Source organism: Antedon mediterranea, chromosome 4 (assembly GCF_964355755.1).
Source record: "Antedon mediterranea chromosome 4, ecAntMedi1.1, whole genome shotgun sequence".
Taxonomy (NCBI): Eukaryota; Metazoa; Echinodermata; class Crinoidea; order Comatulida; family Antedonidae; genus Antedon; species Antedon mediterranea.
In genome coordinates this window covers 33,711,398-33,730,651 of record NC_092673.1, presented here as the reverse complement: position 1 = coordinate 33,730,651, position 19,254 = coordinate 33,711,398, and the positions used below count along the sequence as shown (strand labels likewise).

Below are 19,254 nucleotides of genomic sequence, written 5' to 3'. Positions count from 1 at the left end.
AAGTAACTTTCTTTTGTAGTGGAAATGTTTTAGTAGTACTCTATATATTGTGTTGTAGACCTGTGTTCACACTTAATTTAGTTTTCCTGTTTCATCTACTTGTAATGTACTCTATGGTGATGTCTCTGTTATGTCAAGCTTGTGTTCAGACGGAATTAATGTTTCTGTCAACATATAGAAAATACTTCATACTATATCTATGTTGTCAAGCTTGATTTCAGATGGGATTGAGTGCTTCTGTTGCTTTCACAAGTAATGTACTCAACCCAGTGTCTCTATTGTTAAGCCTGTGTTCAGACTTAGTGTGTCTGTCAACATACAGAAAGCACTGCTATATCTATGTTGTCAAGCTTGTATTCAGACTGGATTGAGTGTTTCTGTTGCTTTCACCCGGTGTATCTGTTGTTAAGCCGCTCAGACTTAGTGTTTCTGTCAACATACAGACAGTACTTCATACTATTAGTTGTCAAGCTTGCCTTCAGACCGGATTGAGTGTTTCTGTTCCTTTTATCCATATAATAATGTACTCCACCCAGTGTCTCTGCTGTTAAGCCTGCGTTCAGACTTAGTATTTCTGTCAACATACAGAAAGTACTTCATACTATATCTATGTTTCAGACTTGCGTTTCAACTTGATTTAGTGTAGTACTTTCACATATAGAAATATACCTGTGTTTCCAGACTTGCGTTCAGACTTAATTTGTTATTCCAGTCGACATAGCAGTCCGAGCACTATATCTATATTGTCAGACATGCGCCCCTGTCACTCCCGCATATGGCAACATTTTCTCATAATGAGCACTACTCCCTAGCACTTACCTTCACTGGTTACCTGGGGACTGTTAGTCATCGTTGTTTCACCTTTATTGTGAACAGGTGAGGTAGAGATGTTTCCTCAGCATTGTAACCATTTAAGAAAGAGGAAGTGTAGATTAAGATACTGTGCATTCTAGACGCTATTATGAGATCCATGTGTGCACATTAGAAAGTGGTAGTCCTAGCTGTTGCAGCTTGTAGCTTTCTTTTAAAAAAAAAATAACAAGATGAACTTTGAAGAAAATAAAATAGTTAAAAAATTACAACAATTTTGTTTTTTTTATTTTGAGTGCAATTATAATCTAATTTTATAAATTGCAAAATAGCTTACCTTAAAAATGTAGTTTGCACCAGAAAATTACAATTTTTCCATAAATTTGAAATAATTTTTTTTTTTAAGGGAATGGATGGATATAATGGCTATAATGGAATACCCGGCGAGGATGGCCTACGGGGTCTTCGTGGAAGACAAGGCATGCCTGGGATACCTGGTGTTGCCGTAAGTATTAATCAAAACCTGGACAGTATTGCGCCTAGCTTTTGAGTATATATGTTAAATCTCTGAACCACTAAGGTAGCTGTGATTATTAATGTGATCATGAACTTGCCATGTTTTCTTTATTTTTAAAAATGTCATGTGCCCATATATATGGATGTGATGTCATATCACTACCATATTTAAGCATATTGCTACCATATTTGATCACATCACACTTTTTTTGTCAAACTAGTTTGAAAGTGTAGACAGAGCTTTACAATTGTAATAGAGGTATACACCAGAGAGAATGACCTGAAGCCAGGGTCCTGACGTCCTCATAACTTCCCCCCCCCCCCTCCCTCAACCTGATAGCTACCTATTTCTTGCAATTTAACACTTAACTTAACACAGTATTATATTATTATTACTACATTTATATCCACCCTGGACATAGAGCTAAAATGTCTGTTTTATTTATTAGGGAGCGGGTGGAATACCAGGACCACAAGGTGTGTCAGGGGATCAGGTAAAAGCACTTCATTATTAAAATATAGTAAAACTGTACAAATACATATTTGTTATATATACACAAACCTAAACAGCTTCACTTATGTACTCTCTGGTTAGTATCCACACGCGCAGTGATCAAATTGATGTGGTCCCTCATCTTTAGGCTGAATCCATGAGGCAAAACCTCTTAATAGGGAGAACTAGGTCAGGTCAATCTATGTGTCGTTGATCATCGTCTGGACCTACAAACCGTCAAACCTGTGTCAAGGTGAGAAGCGAGGACACGCGTTCCAATATCCCTACATGTGCACAATGAATTACCATGACGTAGTTTGGTTGTCATCGTTCGCAAAATCGAAAGCTCCCTGTTAATAGTCTTATGTATTTATATGTTTTCTAGTATTATATTACTGTAACTATGACAGACTATAAATGATTTCGATTTTGGAACAGTAGACAAAAGAAAGTAATTTCACCTGTATCTGATTTGATATTTAATCTCTTAGAGATAGTTTCAATTTTGGGTGTAGTGTTTTGCTACTTGTAATTTTCATATTGATAACTGGCATACAATTCCCGTAGGTGCCTGACTCATGTCATCTTCAATGACAGTGACTTACCCGGGACCCCTTAATGCTGTCAATTTTATTGTATGCATTCAACATTTGGTTTATTGAATTATCTATTTGATTGGCTGGGTTTGAATGTTACTTGAAAAACATGACATTCAATATATTGCACTTTAATGGAATCTCACAGATGCTCAAGCTGAAGTTTAGAAATAAAAGTGTATTATTGAAATATATATATTTCCTATGGTTTGTTTATATTTAATATATCTGCATTGTGAATTTGGGGTCATAACTGAAGCTATCACAATAAAAATATCCCTATTTTATTTATTTTTTGTTTTATATACTACTATAATCTGCTAACAATATTGACATTAAATTGGTTTCTGGTCATTTCTTTATTTTGAATTTTATTGTAGAAAAGATCATCTTACCCTTCATCTTATTGAAAATACTTTATGTGAACCTAGAGTGTATAAAATTAATATAAAAAAAGATTGACAATTGCATCAAGTAACAAAACAAAACGTTAAAGAAAAATATTTGTAATGCTCTGTTTTTGTCTCCACCTGACCAAGTACAAATAAAAAGTTACTTTTCTTACTAAATTAGTGTTACCACTTTGTTTTCTTTTAAAAGGGTCCTATGGGAAAAAGAGGAGAACGTGGACCTCCAGGAGCAACAGGCTCGAAAGGAGATCAGGGAAGAGTTGGACGACCAGGTTTATATGGCCTACCGGTAAAAAAATTAATTTCGTATAATAATTGTTTGTATCAATCTGAAGATCGACGCATCATGTGGATTTTTCACAATATTTTTATGTACTTGTGTATCGTTACATCTTTGTATATACTATACTTTTATAAAACAAAATAACTAAAATTACATTTTTTTAAATGAAAATGTCACTGTACCAATTTAATTTATTTTGTCAAAATATAATATATAATTACAGTAAAAAATATTGATTTTATATAAGTGTAAAATTATATTATGATTGATGCATTCATATTTTTCTGTTTTTGCAGGGTCATATTGGTTTTCCAGGTGTTAATGGCACATTTGGACGAGATGCAGAAAATGTATGAATTTTACATAGATTTTTTTTCATTTTTAATTAAATTTTAATAATTAATTTCCTTGTTATTTGATTAAATAAAAAGAGTATTCAATAATTCATAATCAATCCACGATAATAAGCATAATTGCAATTTGTATGACCTATTTCCACAGACAGTATATATTTTACTTGGTGTGGAGCTAAACGGCAAGATATGTTTGTTTAAAGTTTTAGATAAAAAGTCTATTGTCAATTTTTTGACTTAGATTTGGCATCAAAAGTAGTTTATTCTAAGCTTGAAGACGCTGCAAACTGCCATTTTCTTCTTTAATATGTCATGTTAAATAAAATATAGATGTTCCTAAGGGAGGTGATCAACACAGTGTTTGACGTAATATGTGATAATAATGTATAAATAAACTTTGTGTCAAACTCTGTGTCTTTTAGGGTTTAAATGGATCGACAGGTGCTCTTGGGCTTGTTGGTGATCCTGGTCCTCCAGGAAAATCTGGTGAACAAGGCCCTATTGGATTGAAAGGCGAAAAGGTATCAACAATATAACGTCATGAATGTCCAAATTTGGAAAAGGTCCAAAAGTAGGGAATTATTAAAATCCTTAGTAATATTCAAACAATTCTCAACAAAGTAACCTTGGTGATACAAATATTTAGTTTAAGTAGAAGGAAAAGGAAGTCAGTGGTGTAACAGCTATGAGTACTGACTGGCTAAACCCAAGGGCCCAGCTTATTGGGACCCCTAAGCAGGACCCAGATGCTTTCAATGATGGCCATTACTGTCCCTAATCCAGCGGCCTCAGGCCTCTGCGTTAGACAACTGGAATAGATGCTCTAACCTGCTCCTTGCCCTACACAAAATTCTACATTTTTTGTAAAGAAGCTGCCCCTAAATTGTGCCAAATCCTGTTTATCAAAGTAGAGTAGTAGAAAGTTTATTTTAAAAAGTACTACATTTGACAATTTTGTTGAACAAAATACATTTTTTTCGAGCCTATGAACTTTAACATTAACATAAAATAATTCAATTGTTTTCATATCTTTGATTTTATCAGGGAACTGTGGGTACACCAGGCTTGAAGGGTGAACAAGGCGACATAGGGCCTGCTGGGAATGTTAGCATCAGTGGCGAACGAGGAATCCCCGGAGAGAAGGTATTGTGAATTGATATGATCTTTCTGCGTTGTGTCAACGTCTTGTCTTTTTGTATTGGTGAATAATACATATATAACATACAATAACATATGACTATCAGTCTTTATCTTTATGTGATGAAAGAAAATATGAATCGTACAATTAAATCTTGGCATTGGATGTGACGCATCGATATAACAATAATTTAACTGTTTGATATGGTCTCCCTGAAAACCAGAAACACTACATACGTCTTTTTGTATTTTCCACATATGTCATTAAGATTGTCTCCTCAAGTGAAGAAAGTATTGTGATATATCATAAGTAAACATTTTGTTAAAATAATGTTTTAAATACATTTCTGAATGTTTTTTTTAGTTGAATAATTTCTGTAATATAACCTCAACATTACATGTCTTGTTACATTTGTGTTGTATGATATGATTAATGAGTTTTACAGAAAACACTTCCTACTTATTATTATTTATTGGTGATATATTAATTGATTGGTAATTGATTATTGATAAATTCATTGATTGATAGATTCATTGATTGAAAGATTCATTAATTCACGATTTATTGTTAAATGATCAATTGGTGATTAATTGATTTAGTAGTAGTCAATGATTGGTTGGTTATTGATTGATGGGTTGATTGGCATCTAAATTGTTTCTTCTAGTACTTTAATAGTTTATAGTACCTTTTCACAGATGTTCTGATTTAATTATAGGGGTTTAAGGGTAATAATGGCCCAGCAGGTGGCCCAGGTAAGGTAGGACTAGTTGGACACCCTGGAATTAAAGGAATCAAAGGAGTAAATGGTATGAAAGGAGAAAATGTGAGTAATATTAAATTATAATTTAATGTATAAAGTATATTAATCTATATACATTATTATATTTTTGGTTTAACTTTGCAAAATCTGACATATAGAATTTACTGAATACAGAAAAAAAATGTAAAGTGCAATTTGTTTTCTAAGCTTGTGGTTTATTATAATTTGAATCCAAATTTGAATCCACATTCCTAAGACTAGAATTTTTTACTTCATGACTGTACCATTTAATATACTCTGAATACAGTTTCTGACAACCAGATATTTGGGAAAGCATCCAGGTTAAGGGAGATTTAACTAATAATTTCTTTCATTTGATGTTCATTTAGGGAATGGATGGTCCGCCTGGAATGATGGGTGTGCCTGGCGCACCAGGAGAAAAGGTATGAAAAAAAAAATCACTTTTTTAGAGTCTGAGGTTTCAATAAAGTACTTTTAAGCTGCTTGCTTGTGGAGTGTAATTTCTTTTCTTCTTTTTTTGATAATTGCTAAAATTGAATATATTTGGTGAACAGAATCTGAATTCAAACAACTGCACCTTTCAATTGTATGTTTATTTTCTTTAAAAAAAAATGAAATGTTTATACTGTTGGACCCAAGTGGCGGTCAGTGCTAGCTTTCTCCGTCCAGTGCTGACCAGTGCTTTCCTTTATTGATGCTTACCTTTAATTTATGATCAATTTGTTTGAACAGTCAATTTCATACAAAATAGAAGAATGTTATTGTTTTGATTTAAACTCACAGTTATGCCACATAAAAACTGCTGATGTGTATTCCATTTATTTATCATTGTGTTTTTTTAAACTCAGGGTGAATCAAATGAGCAGGGGTTTGATGGACATCCAGGTCGTAGAGGATACACCGGAAGACCTGGAGTAAAAGGAGTCAAAGGTGAACCTGGTGAAAGTGTACGTAGGTTTACTACAATTAGTTTCTATTTCATCAACAGACAATGTATGTTTAGAGCTATATAAATAAAAAGATTTTTAAGGATTTCAAGAAAACAATGAAAAAAAAAATCAATGAAACTAGGGTAGATTCAGAAGGGAATGGGGTACATCCTTAGCTCGTCTTCTAATATATTTCCTCTTCTCTAACAATAACATATGATTGATTTTTTATCAATAATATCGTTATTATTGCATAGATATTTCATACAAATGCTCCTCCGCCTTATGTTAGTTTTTTGGATCTGTGCCTGAAGTGAATATTAATACATTTTTTTAATAACAATATCAATATCTTTTGAGATGGGTATCTTTTTAAAGAAAGGCTGAGAAATTAATACAAATTCTCAAGTGACTCAAGTTATCAAGGAAGTCACAACTTTCCTTTGTGTCTGATACAATATACGTAAATATCCACTTGTCAAAATCCACAGAATCACAAGTAAAGTATCATGGGTTAGTCAAACGATCCTTCTTTAGCCAATTAATTGTTACCAGACCGACGGCATTATGCAAATTACAGTAACTTCCCATTTTTGGCCATGGTTTTAATCCTAACTTTTTGACCTATTGTAGAGGCTATGATTCTTTTCCTATTACGAATGTGTAGTTCAAATTCTAACAATCTCAATTCAATTCATCTTTTATGTCCCTTTTTACTGATCAGCAATTCTATAGATTCTGCTTTAGATTTCACTGGTATACCAGATAAATCGTCTGAATCCCTTTCTTCTAATCTAATTCATATAAAAATAAAGATCAGAAAATCTTTGTTAATAAAACTGCAGTTTAAAATACATAAAAAGGATAAGAGCAGTAAAAAGTGCAGACAAAAATTAAAAGTTATAAAAAATAATTCATTATTTACAATAAAATTCTGGCAAAATTTTTAACATTTATATGATTTAAAATTATGATCCAGATTTTTCTCTCCAAAAGAAAACAATTATCTGGAGACAAGTTTTAACTTAAGAGTTTTTGCTATATTAATTGGTTTTTTTTTTATGACAAAGGGATAAAAGTAATATAACTTGTTTTGTTTTGTTTTTCTAGGGCCTGCCCGGTCTAGACGGAGAACCTGGCTATGCAGGCTATGGGATACCAGTAAGAGCGATTATTCAAATTATATACCGTATTTACAATATCAAACTTTATATGACAAAAAATGGTGATGTCACTGCATGGAAATGATGATGTACCCCATATGGAAATGATATCCCTACCATATTTGGGCATATCACATTTTTTTTGTCAAACTTTTTGGACTGTTTTGTTTCTCTATTGATAGCCTATTTCTCAGAGCCCTGAAGCCACAAGTATGGTTGCTAAGGTTTGTGACCTGACCACTTTTTTAGCAGAAGACTTTGACAAGACCATATGGCCCACACAGGGGATTGTTCCCTCTTGTTACGACAACTGCACCACTTCACTTTTTCTAGTTGCATTTAGTTCCTCCTTGCCTCTCTCTTGCTGCTGAAAATAAAAAGTATCTAAAATTGTTGATCCAAAAAGAAATTACTGAAAATTAGCTGTGGCTATCAGTGACTGGCTCTTAATGAAGATGCAAAAAAAAAAATAAGCAACACAAAATGGTAAAGTAAAAGAGTCAGAAGGTATACATATCATGTGATAAAGATTTATAATATTTTAAGCTTGACAAACAGTTGGCCTTGTGTCGAATAGAATGTAGAAATAAGATTCAGTTTTTCTGTTTCCAATTAATGATTCACTATATATATAACTTGCACTCTTTCAATCAATGTAGGGTCCAACCGGTATGCCAGGAAAAAGGGGAGAACAAGGATCTCCTGGACTTATTGGAGTGATTGGAGAAAGAGGAGACAAAGGTGTCAGAGGAAGCATTGGTCCACCAGGCCAGCCAGGATTGCCATCAACGATCAATGGGACTAAAGGTCAAAAGGTCAGAAAGAAATTTACAATTTATAGAGCTAAAATTTAACCAACTTATTAGGTCAGCATGGCATAAAACATTATATAAATGTTAATTTTTTAGGGCAAAAAGGGAGACCCAGGAGATGGTGGTAGAACAGGCTGGCCTGGTCCACTGGTAAGAACCAATTAACTTGTCTTTATTATTTAAATTTATCATATTTACCTTTATGTAATTATTTGCTAAGAAATTGGATGAAATTTGAGATCCATAGATGAACAAAAAGCAGTCTTGACATGGTAACATAATGTTGCATTTGTGTCACTAAATTCACACTTTTTATACAGAGAAAAAAAGGCAATTTTAAAATATATGGTGACTGTCTTATTCAATCTCTCACAAACTAAATTACATTTTGCTCCCGTATGCTATAATATCAAACACAGCTCTCTGACAATAATTTAGTAAAATGAATGTATTGTTATGTTTATACTATTGTGTCATTAAATGTGTAGGGCTTACCTGGACTTCGTGGACTGAAGGGTGTCAATGGTACCAAAGGTTTACCTGTAAGTGTTATTTCTACCCTCTACTGCTCAGAGCCATATCTATACATACTGTAGTTGATTTATAGACACATATAAAAACCACTGTAAAATGAATTCTTTCTCCCAAGCTCATGATCTGCCCCAAGAGATCTTGTGCTTGACACAAAATGGTTTTCCATTTGTTAAATGTCATACTTTCCACGCTGCCTTTACAGAGAATCCTAACAGACCTGGGTTCGGAAATATGTATTCCAATGTTTCAGGTCTGTTAGGATTCTCTGTAAAGGATTCATATTGATGACAGCGTTGAAAGGAGATGAGGGTACCCAGGCTTAGGTCTAAGAGGTTGAAACAAAATTGCGAGCGGGAATGACATACGCCGCCAATAGTTTGACTTTTCAATTCAATTCAAGCATTTCATTCAAAACATTTAATTCAAAACATTTCGTTCAAAACATTTCATTCAAAACATTTTATTCAAAACATTCAATTCAAAGCATTCAATTCAAAACATTTCATTCATATATCACGCCATTCAATTCATATCGATGCATTTCATTCACATATCGCGTCATAAAATTCATATCATCGAAATGTTGCGTAAACGGCGTTCCATAGGTACTTCTATAATGTACATTTGTTTCATGGAGTGGAGCTTTAGCTTGGTGGTTTTATGCTTGGCTACTGATCCCAGGGTCCTGGGTTCAAATCCTGTCAGATGCAAGGGTTTTTCTCTCATGACACTACACTACTCTCCAAGCATCTTGTGTATATGCTTCTTTGGTATTATTTAGTGGTGAGGTTGCTTTATTGACATCTCAAAGAGACTTGTCTAAAAACTGCCATAAATTTTTTAAAAATAACAAATCATAACTGAATTATATTGTTATTATATGCCTATAAATTATTATTATTATTAAATTATTAACACTGAATTAGGGAATAAAAGGTTATGCTGGTTCTAGAGGATCACATGGAGCAAGAGGACCACCTGGAATGCCAGGTGATCCTGGCCCACCTGGAAGGAATGGCACAGCTGGCTTGATTGGTATCATGGGTGAAGAAGGAACTAAGGGTCGAAAGGTAACTTAAATTTTCAAAAAAATAATTGGTGAAAGATAGGTTGGTACTGTACATGACTTATGAGGGACCTTTCCATTTCAACTGACGACCCATCAGACCCGTCGGTCATCTCAAATCAAAAACTCACTATTGTGTAATATTTGAAGGGAGCGATTTAGTCAAAAACAGGATTATATTCAATGACTTCTAGAAACTTCTCAGAAATAGACCCCACACATTAGAGCCTGGTACACAACTAGAATACTTATGATACTTATATATAAATCGTTTCTGATTCTTATAGGGTCCAAAGGGTGATAAGGGATTAAAAGGAGCTACAGGAATCCCAGGTGAGAAGGTATGTAAAATGATTGCATAATATGAATTGCGATTTGATATATATTTGTTTATTATCCAATATGATAGAGTTTGCATGATGTTAATACAGAAACAGAAGCTCTAAAATGTCCAAAGCAATCTGTGATCTGATTGGTCAGAAGCTATGTAGTTCAACCTGCACACATTTTTCTGTTGCAGCATTATTGTTTATGTATTCTGGCATGATCATACCTGCTATAGGTTTTATTATTATTATTATTTGGTTTTAGGGAGACCCTGGTCGACCTGGAGAAGATGGTGCTTCTGGTATTAAAGGTGAAGAGGTACGTTGATACTAGACGTTTGATTGTAGCAATTGTAATATAAAAAGAGTACAATGAATTTGTACCAATTTTTAATGACAAAACTATAATTTAATATTAATGTAAAATTGAGAAATTTTCCAGCTCTCTTATGATTTGGAACTTGAACATTTGTTACTCTATTTTATCACTATTTGTTTAAACTATATTGTAATTTTAGCAATATAGCTAATCTATTATTTTCATGATAGGGAGAGAAGGGTGGCAAGGGTAGCAGTGGTATCCTAGGTGTCAAAGGAGACACAGGAACACCTGGCCTAGCTGGTTCATTTGGACTTCTAGGTAGAGGCGGTTTCAGGGTAAGTACTTATTAATAATAATGATAGTAATGTCTATTGTTGTCTCTAAAATGGATACAATTTCTTTTCTATGAATACTTTATGGACAGTAGAACATGCTATTCAGACACTTATGAAATGTATAAGGGGATATTTTAACACTACAGCCAACCCCTATTCAGGGGTCCTGATGGTCTCCTTAATAGTGATAGTCTATTGTAGTTAATTTTATTTCCTATTTTAACATTTTCGCAGGGAATTGTTGGTTCACCTGGGCCAGGAGGTCTTGCTGGTCCGAAAGGAGCAAAAGGTGAAAAGGGAAAGCCTGGACGTACGGGGGAACCTGCAGCACCAGGTCGTGATGTGAGTAAAATCTCTTTTCTATCATCACCATCATTCTCTCTATATTTATCATTTTTATACACCCACTATGGTTTTTTCACAATTTTCGTTGTATGTGTTATAATTTAACAGGGTGGCAGAGGATACACTGGTACGAGAGGAATCCAAGGTGTTCCTGGTGAAAAGGGAGATAAAGGTCAATCTGGTGAAAAAGGCATCAGAGGTCCAATAGGCAACAAGGTATTTGCTGTAACTACAACATATCTTGCAACAACAAAAATTCTAACTACGAGCTCAGCTAAGATTATTTCATTGTATAAATGGTTGGATTTAATAAGGAAAATTATTTATTTAACTTCTAAAAATATTATCACCAAATTTACACATTCGAATAAGGTAAAAAAAATCTCTCAAATTATTTCCATTTTACATATCTTTGAGCAATAAGTCTTACCATGGAGGAAAAAAATAATATAACTTTTTTATTTAAATATTTTTTCCTCCATGGTCTTACAGGGCCCAGTGAATCTACTGTGGAGACACAGAAAATATGGGAGGATGATTCACCAAACAACATTGATTGGTGCTTAGTCATGCATTACTAATTAGTTTTTAATGCACATAAATATGTAAAACATTTTTTTGTAACAGTTTCTATTAAAAAAAATGTTAAGAAGTATGTTTAATTTGTTTCATTAACTAGGGTCGTAAGGGCAATTTTGGGAAATCTGGTAGCATAGGCGACGAAGGAGAACCAGGTCCAAATGGATTGGTAGGAATTAAAGGTAGCAAAGGTTTTGTTGGTAATATTGGAGTACAAGGACCAAGAGGTCAGAAAGGTTATGATGGTGTCAAAGGTTATTCTGTAAGTTTTTTTTATTTTATATAGTTTTCTGTATTGTGCTGACCTCACGAGCTAGAACCGTCAACCTCGCTATTCAGTAGATAAACCCAATCCACGACAAAAAATACTGCAACACAATCACTTGTTGACTGACTCTTTAATACAGCAAATTCAGCCATAAACAGGGTGAACTGAAATTAAGCATACTTAAATCCAGCTCCAAATAGTAATAAACATAACATAAATATAAAACTATCTGCAAAACAGATCAAACGTAGCGCCCTCTTACGGAGGTGTACATGCCTAAAGAACATAATTATTAAACAAAGTCATCAAATATTCAACGGCGCCCTCATACGGACGTACTTCCATAGAGATACGGCATACAAAATAGAACACGGAGACTCTGGTTTATCGCCATGCTGTTCGAGCGATCGTATAAGATTCAATCTACGCAGGCATAGGCCTACGACCACAATGTAGTATAGCATTAATAATCTAGGCCACTACTGTGTGGTTCATATAATTCTAATTATTGTAATATAATACTCTAACAACTTACAAGCAATGTGCGGCCTACTAGTTTAGTAAATTACACACTATCTCGGCACAATAAGACATTTAGAAGCCAAACTCTAGAACACATGTAGTCAATGCGAAACTTATAACATGGATCCTAATTACATACGCCCTCTCTCGGAAAGGCAAGATACAGCTAAAATAGGAGCAACACAGTATAATAAAGCAGTAATTTATTTGCAAACATATAAACAATTTTTTGTGACCAATTAAATTAATTAGATCAAATATTATGCATAATAAAATGTGAAGGGAACATTGCCATAAAACAAGAGGCAATGTATAAATGTTTTAACACTACAGCCAACCCATATTCATGGGACAACCAAATTTAGTCCTGAAGGTCTCCCCTTGATTGATTGAAATTTATATTTATACTGGGTAACCTCTTCAGTCAAAGACTGGTCTCCCAGAGGGCCCAGTTGGTGATCAGTGGCTGTGATGTACTAATACATCGGGGTAACCCCCTACTCGTCTCGAAAGATGTACTAGGTTCTTTAAAGTGCACACGAGCTAGATGTGTACACTGGACCTACGGTTTATAGTCCTTATCCGAGAAGACTCGTTCTACCACCAGAACCATGGAGTGAGTGAGCCTCGAACCCCTGCCGATGTTATGGCTACGTAATTACGGTTCCACTCACTACAGTGGCTGTGATGTACTAATACATCGGGGTAACCCCCTACTCGTCTCGAAAGATGTACTAGGTTCTTTAAAGTGCACACGAGCTAGATGTGTACACTGGACCTACGGTTTATAGTCCTTATCCGAGAAGACTCGTTCTACCACCAGAACCATGGAGTGAGTGAGCCTCGAACCCCTGCCGATGTTATGGCTACGTAATTACGGTTCCACTCACTACAATTAATAAGGGTTCTAATGTAATAGTAGTTGGATTTTATGATTTGTTTTTAGGGACCTAATGGAGATAAAGGAGATGTGGGTGTGCAAGGCAACACAGGCTTACAGGTAAAAGTGTTTTTTTCACATATTAATCAATGAAATTATTGAAAAGATTGTGAGCATGTGATCTCGTACATAGAACATAAAAAGTCAAAATAAATGGCAGATGTAACCCATTTGTATTTAAGATAATTCTTTTTTGTTGTGTCGTTGATGTTAATTCCGATTGAATGAGGTCACAGAAAATTAAAATGATGATAGTGATAAAGATAAGAATGATTATGATGCTATTGATAAATAAAAATTATTCTAAACATTCATGTGTTTTTGTCCTTATTTAGGGTGAGAAAGGAATTAATGGAGAACCTGGTTTGACCGGAGACTTTGGAATAACTGTAAGTTATCATAAGCTATAAAAACACTTATGAACCTTTACACCTAATTATTGTATACATGTGCTATAAAAATACACAGATTTTATAAACTTTATATTTAAAATGATTTAAAGGTTTATTGAATTACTACTTATTTAATTACTACAATTTATTTTGATTTTTTAGGGTGAAAATGGTCTAAAAGGACAAATTGGTGATAAAGGAGGCATCGGTGTAGATGGCTTGAAAGGAGTACAAGGAGAATCTGGAGAAGTAGGCCAATCAGGACGTCAGGTAATTTCTAATTAAACATTTAGAAGAGTAGAACCCAAATGGAAATAAGTTTTATATTTATTTAAAACTTTCTTTGGTTATCCTGATTCAAATAGTTTCGTTTTTAATTTTATTCATGTTTTTAAGCAAATAAATCAGATCAAATATCACCTTCTTGAATATTAGGAGGCAGATTAAAAAAAAATGTCTTCTTCTTTTTGTCAGCTGAAACTAACTACTTTAATATGTACGCCCGCCACAAGATTTGTATCTTCTTGGGCACTGCCTACTTCCTTTTATTGATATCTGTATACTTTTTTTTTATCATCAATTGACTTGTTATATATTTTACTGGAATTTGTTATGTTTACCTCATTTTCTTGAAGGAAGAAATAAATGTTAAGTTAAATTTAATTGAATTGAATAATGTAGACAGAGCTTTACAATATATATTATTTGTCATCAAAGGGGAGATCTGGGCCAAGTGGACCTAAGGGAGAAATTGGAAGTCAAGGAATTAAAGGCATTAAGGGTGTCAAAGGAGTGAAAGGAAGTGTTGGTGAAGTTGGAAATCTTGTAAGTATATTGCCATCGTAGTTGTTGATATAAATAGTATACAGGGTATAGATTTCATTCGCGACATACGTCAGTCTGGTGATAACATTTATTTAAAAGATCTGTTTGAGTTTATCATAATAATTTTAAGCTCAATTGAAGAGAATTTCAGGAAAAAATATTCAACAACCTAACAATACCTATCATTGGTCAATAAATAAAAAGTAATTTGATCTATACAATAAAAGATTCGATACTAACCAATTGCTTCATCACAGAGTTTGTTATAATTATTTATTTTTTCTTATGACTTGAAACCACTATCAATTTAATTGTATTATTATTTATGACAGTACAATTCAATATCTTTATTTTCACATGATTTATCTTCTTTTTTTTCATTATTTCTATCTTTATACATTATATAATGTTATTTTTATTTGTAGGGACCACAAGGGACAAAGGGTGAGAAAGGCTTGATGGGTACAACAGTAGCAGGTAGGCCTGGTCGCAAAGGTCCCAGAGGAGTACAAGGATTACAAGGCCCACAGGTATAAAATGCAAAAATAAAAGAAGCCTTTGTACAGTAATTGGCACTGACTGCTAAAAAGTCAGCATCTTGAACACAGAATTGGGTTTGGGTGTGTATGCTTACTCCATGATCAACCATGGAGTAATAATAGACACAGCAACATGGATTAATTTGCAATAAAAAAATTGGCCTTATAGTAAACAAATTCAACTGACTACAGCTCAATTTGACACCATGATGTCATAATGATGCTCTTCAGTAGCTACTAAAAGGGCCAATCCAGTAATCACAATGATGCAACTATTGTTGTGTTGCTTGGTATTTCTAGGGGGATAGCGGACCGGTTGGCAGCAAGGGAAAGCAAGGTGATGAAGGACCAAAGGGTGATGAAGGGGGTATAGGAAGGCGAGGTTCACGAGGCAAAGTTGGACGTCCAGTAAGTATGAAAAATCTGCAAAATTGATCTCTTCATCAGATTATGTCATTCATAACCAACCAACATTGTAACAAATTACAGTACTTCAAAACTAATTATTTGTGACCATTAATCTGCAACACATTTTCGCTTGAAACATAATTGTTATTATTTTGTGCGAAATAGGGAGTTATGGGTGAACCAGGAAAGCAAGGCAAACGTGGTATACCAGGTCCAAGGGTGAGTAATATTCAATTAGCACTAAATGGGTAACATTGGCAGTATTCACATTCATTCACGCTTTAAAATTACCTTAACTAAGTGAATACCACTTAAGTGAAATCCTTAAATATTTCTTGACTTAAGTGAAATAATATTTAATGGAAGTATCTCACCTAAGTGTGATTGGTGTCTTAAAATGCTCTCCAACTTGAGCTGAATGATTTATAATATCTAAAAATAGTTTTGTTTCAAATCTCTTGTAGGGTCCAGACGGGCGGCAAGGGATAAACGGTGATCAAGGACCTTCCGGAACCAAGGTTTTTTTCCAACCATTCTTAAGATAACTTTGTTGCGAAATAAAAAAATATATAAAAGATGTAAAATTAAGCTGCTATGTCTGGTATTACATTCCAAGAGTTCCACATTGTAAAGTAATATAGAAAGCTGTTTCAGAATGGAAAATTAGCTGGTTCAACTGAAAACTACTGTTCATTTTAAAATATTTTCACATTTTATTTTTAAAACAGAAATTTTGTCATAGACCATCTTCAGTGCTAACTAACTGTTAAATTGTTTGTATATACACATACTTTACCTCATAATGTGTACACAACAACATTATTTTTCTGTGGCCTGTTTATTTGGTTAAAATCTTGGGTTTTGTACCACTGAATACTGAGAAAAGGGGATATTAATATTAAAATAATTCACCTTCATAATTCTTTGCCAGCCAGGACTCTCCTGAATATTATAATGCAAAAGATAGGACTTAATCATATTAAGATTATCATTACATTTCACAATTTTTAGGCACTCCCCTCGCCCCCCCCCCCCACCCCTATTTCAAAATCCCTGATCTGCCACTAACTATAAATATTGTGATTTCGTAGGGTGTTAGTGGAGATAGAGGTGTGGATGGACCAGAAGGACCAAAGGGGATGAAAGGTGACCAAGGATGGAGAGGCAAAAATGGAAAACAGGGTCCAAAAGGAATTATGGTTTGTTAAATAATAGAATAAAATTACATCTGTTTTAATTTATATTTAAAACAAAAAAATATAAGAAAATATTTGATACAATAAGATGTTGACAAATTTCTTATAAAAGATTTCATATTTCAATTAGACCTTGTCTCTACAAAAGAGTTACGATATTATATAACAAACAGTAAATAATAAAAATTACATCTCTATTTAATTTTTAGGAGTTTGAATTGACCAATAAAGTGTTGAAAAATGTTAATTAAAATTAATTAATTAAACAATTTGTTGTATTGATTTATCTATCTAACATATTACCATTTTCAGGGAATAATTGGTAAGCCTGGGCCACCTGGTCTAGTTGGTACGATAGGGCCACCTGGTCCGCGTGGATCATTAGTGAGTTACTATAATGTATATGAAAAGAAGGACAAGCTTCTAAGCAATATGATGGTTACTCAACTGCAAACAAAGTATTACTTGCTAAAATGTTCAGAAAAATCTAATTTGGGATTGGAAACTTCATGTATGGCAATCTTTAACTATTAGTTATGCATGACTGAGTAAAAATCAAAACAATTTGAATATAATATACATGTGTAAATATTTTAGAACTGTGCATTATGATATAAACTTCACATGATACCTTTTTTTTGGCAAGTAACACATCATTGTTTTAGAGGCTTAGTTCTTTGTGTATTATAGTCCTAGTATTTAGAAGAAATTGATTCATTTCAGGGTAAAAAACGAAAAGGCAAACGGGGTAAAAAAGGTCGTAAGGGTCCTCCAGGGGATCAAGGTGACACCGTGAGTAAATGCTTAAATTAAGCATGTAATGCTGTTCCTTCTTTTCAAGTCATTCTTCCCTTGTGGTCCTACCATACCTCACCCTTTTTCTACATTTTCCCTTTTAGCCTGTTCCTCTTTTACTTGGTTGACAACAAGCATGCTAGTGTTCTCAATCTATTGTGGTGTGTTGGTGAAGGTTAGCGGTGGCTCGCATGTACTGTATCTTTTCAATCTCAGGTCTCGCTCCAATTGTACCTGCAAAACAATTTCACCGACAACTGTTTTTTTTTACGTTGTGTCCAACCTACAAAGGGAGCTTAAACATTATAAAATAGTGGTTGCTATTTAAAACTGCTATTATACCACTAAAGTCTGTATTCACCAACCACACTTAAGTGAGATATTTCCCCTTAAATAGTAAGTACTGTATCTATTTACTTAAGTCAATAAGTATTTAAAGAGTTCTCTTATGTGGTATTCACTTGGGGTAGGAGAATTTTTAAATTTTAAATGTTTAAAGCTTAATAAATAGCTTAAGTATGATTGGTGAATACAGCCACTGGTCCCAAAGTGTTCTTTAATTGGAGTGAGACCTACAATTTAGTAACCTTATCACTTTACTGTAGCTTATAGACCTCTACCAATTTGGCATTACCCTTTGTCTTATTTTCTGTGGAATGAATCCTTTGCACTTTGCACAAAAAATCCATATTCACATAATTTGTTGTCTCAATACAATCAATTGCATTTTGATCAAGGAATTATTTTTGTAGGGTCCTAAAGGTGAAAAAGGACGCAGAGGTAGAAAGGGTATACCAGGACCTCCAGTAAGTTTTTGTTTCTGCATATTTTATTACTTGGTACTTTTTGTTTATCAAATCAATCAATCAATCGTTAGATTTATATAGCGCCATTCCAACATTCATTGCTCATGGCGCTGTAAAAAATCAGAAAAGGTGAGTTTTGAGTAGTGACTTAAAGTGACTCAATAATGATGTGTGTTTAATGTTCAAGGGTAGGTGGTTCCAGAGCCCAGGTCTAGCAACACTGAAAGTCCGATCTCCCCAACTATGTTTGCTCCTTGGAATGTCCAGTAGCACCTGATGACTAGATCTTAGTTCTCGCTTTCCCTTCTTGACTGTCAAACTATACTATGCCCACAATGTTTATGTTATGTTATTGTAATTACTAAGGAGTGTTTAATTCAAAACAACCTAGGAACTAGCTATGTCATGGTATTGTACATATGTGTGGACATTGGTATGTTCGTCTTTACTTGGTTCTGTGACACAGATACAGAACAGACACAGAATATTCAAGGCCCAGGCTTAAAGGCCAATGACACAACTTGCTTTTAAAGAGGCGCTCCTTATTAATTTAACACACAATTTTTCAATGTTTCGACCCATGCTCATGTTATGAACAAAATTGTGTATAACAAGTTTTGAACTTTGTAATTTATTTTTTTGACAGGGTCCACCAGGTCCTCCTGGCTTAGGTCCATCTATCACATTGGAGGTAAGCCTGATTTGATCATTTTTTTGTCTGAATATTTTTCATACCTTGATTTTATTAGTTGTGCCCAAATGTTCAATGACT

The 19,254-nt window shown here is 33.9% G+C and overlaps 1 protein-coding gene across 1 annotated transcript in view; it reads left to right on the top strand.

Annotated features, from left to right (window-relative positions):
* LOC140047828 (uncharacterized) overlaps positions 1-19,254 on the top strand; it is a 49,615-nt gene that overhangs the window by 25,918 nt on the left and 4,443 nt on the right. The window contains exons 12-43 of the mRNA XM_072092861.1: positions 1,217-1,315; positions 1,776-1,820; positions 3,016-3,114; positions 3,405-3,458; positions 3,884-3,982; positions 4,506-4,604; positions 5,315-5,422; positions 5,749-5,802; positions 6,229-6,327; positions 7,420-7,470; positions 8,132-8,287; positions 8,381-8,434; positions 8,773-8,826; positions 9,745-9,888; positions 10,172-10,225; positions 10,476-10,529; positions 10,760-10,867; positions 11,102-11,209; positions 11,321-11,428; positions 11,892-12,053; positions 13,528-13,581; positions 13,857-13,910; positions 14,076-14,183; positions 14,631-14,738; positions 15,164-15,268; positions 15,578-15,685; positions 15,851-15,904; positions 16,150-16,203; positions 16,777-16,884; positions 17,194-17,265; positions 18,429-18,482; positions 19,129-19,173. Of these exons, the coding sequence (XP_071948962.1) occupies positions 1,217-1,315; positions 1,776-1,820; positions 3,016-3,114; positions 3,405-3,458; positions 3,884-3,982; positions 4,506-4,604; positions 5,315-5,422; positions 5,749-5,802; positions 6,229-6,327; positions 7,420-7,470; positions 8,132-8,287; positions 8,381-8,434; positions 8,773-8,826; positions 9,745-9,888; positions 10,172-10,225; positions 10,476-10,529; positions 10,760-10,867; positions 11,102-11,209; positions 11,321-11,428; positions 11,892-12,053; positions 13,528-13,581; positions 13,857-13,910; positions 14,076-14,183; positions 14,631-14,738; positions 15,164-15,268; positions 15,578-15,685; positions 15,851-15,904; positions 16,150-16,203; positions 16,777-16,884; positions 17,194-17,265; positions 18,429-18,482; positions 19,129-19,173 (2,733 nt within the window). The remainder of the gene's footprint in view (positions 1-1,216; positions 1,316-1,775; positions 1,821-3,015; positions 3,115-3,404; positions 3,459-3,883; positions 3,983-4,505; positions 4,605-5,314; positions 5,423-5,748; positions 5,803-6,228; positions 6,328-7,419; positions 7,471-8,131; positions 8,288-8,380; positions 8,435-8,772; positions 8,827-9,744; positions 9,889-10,171; positions 10,226-10,475; positions 10,530-10,759; positions 10,868-11,101; positions 11,210-11,320; positions 11,429-11,891; positions 12,054-13,527; positions 13,582-13,856; positions 13,911-14,075; positions 14,184-14,630; positions 14,739-15,163; positions 15,269-15,577; positions 15,686-15,850; positions 15,905-16,149; positions 16,204-16,776; positions 16,885-17,193; positions 17,266-18,428; positions 18,483-19,128; positions 19,174-19,254) is intronic.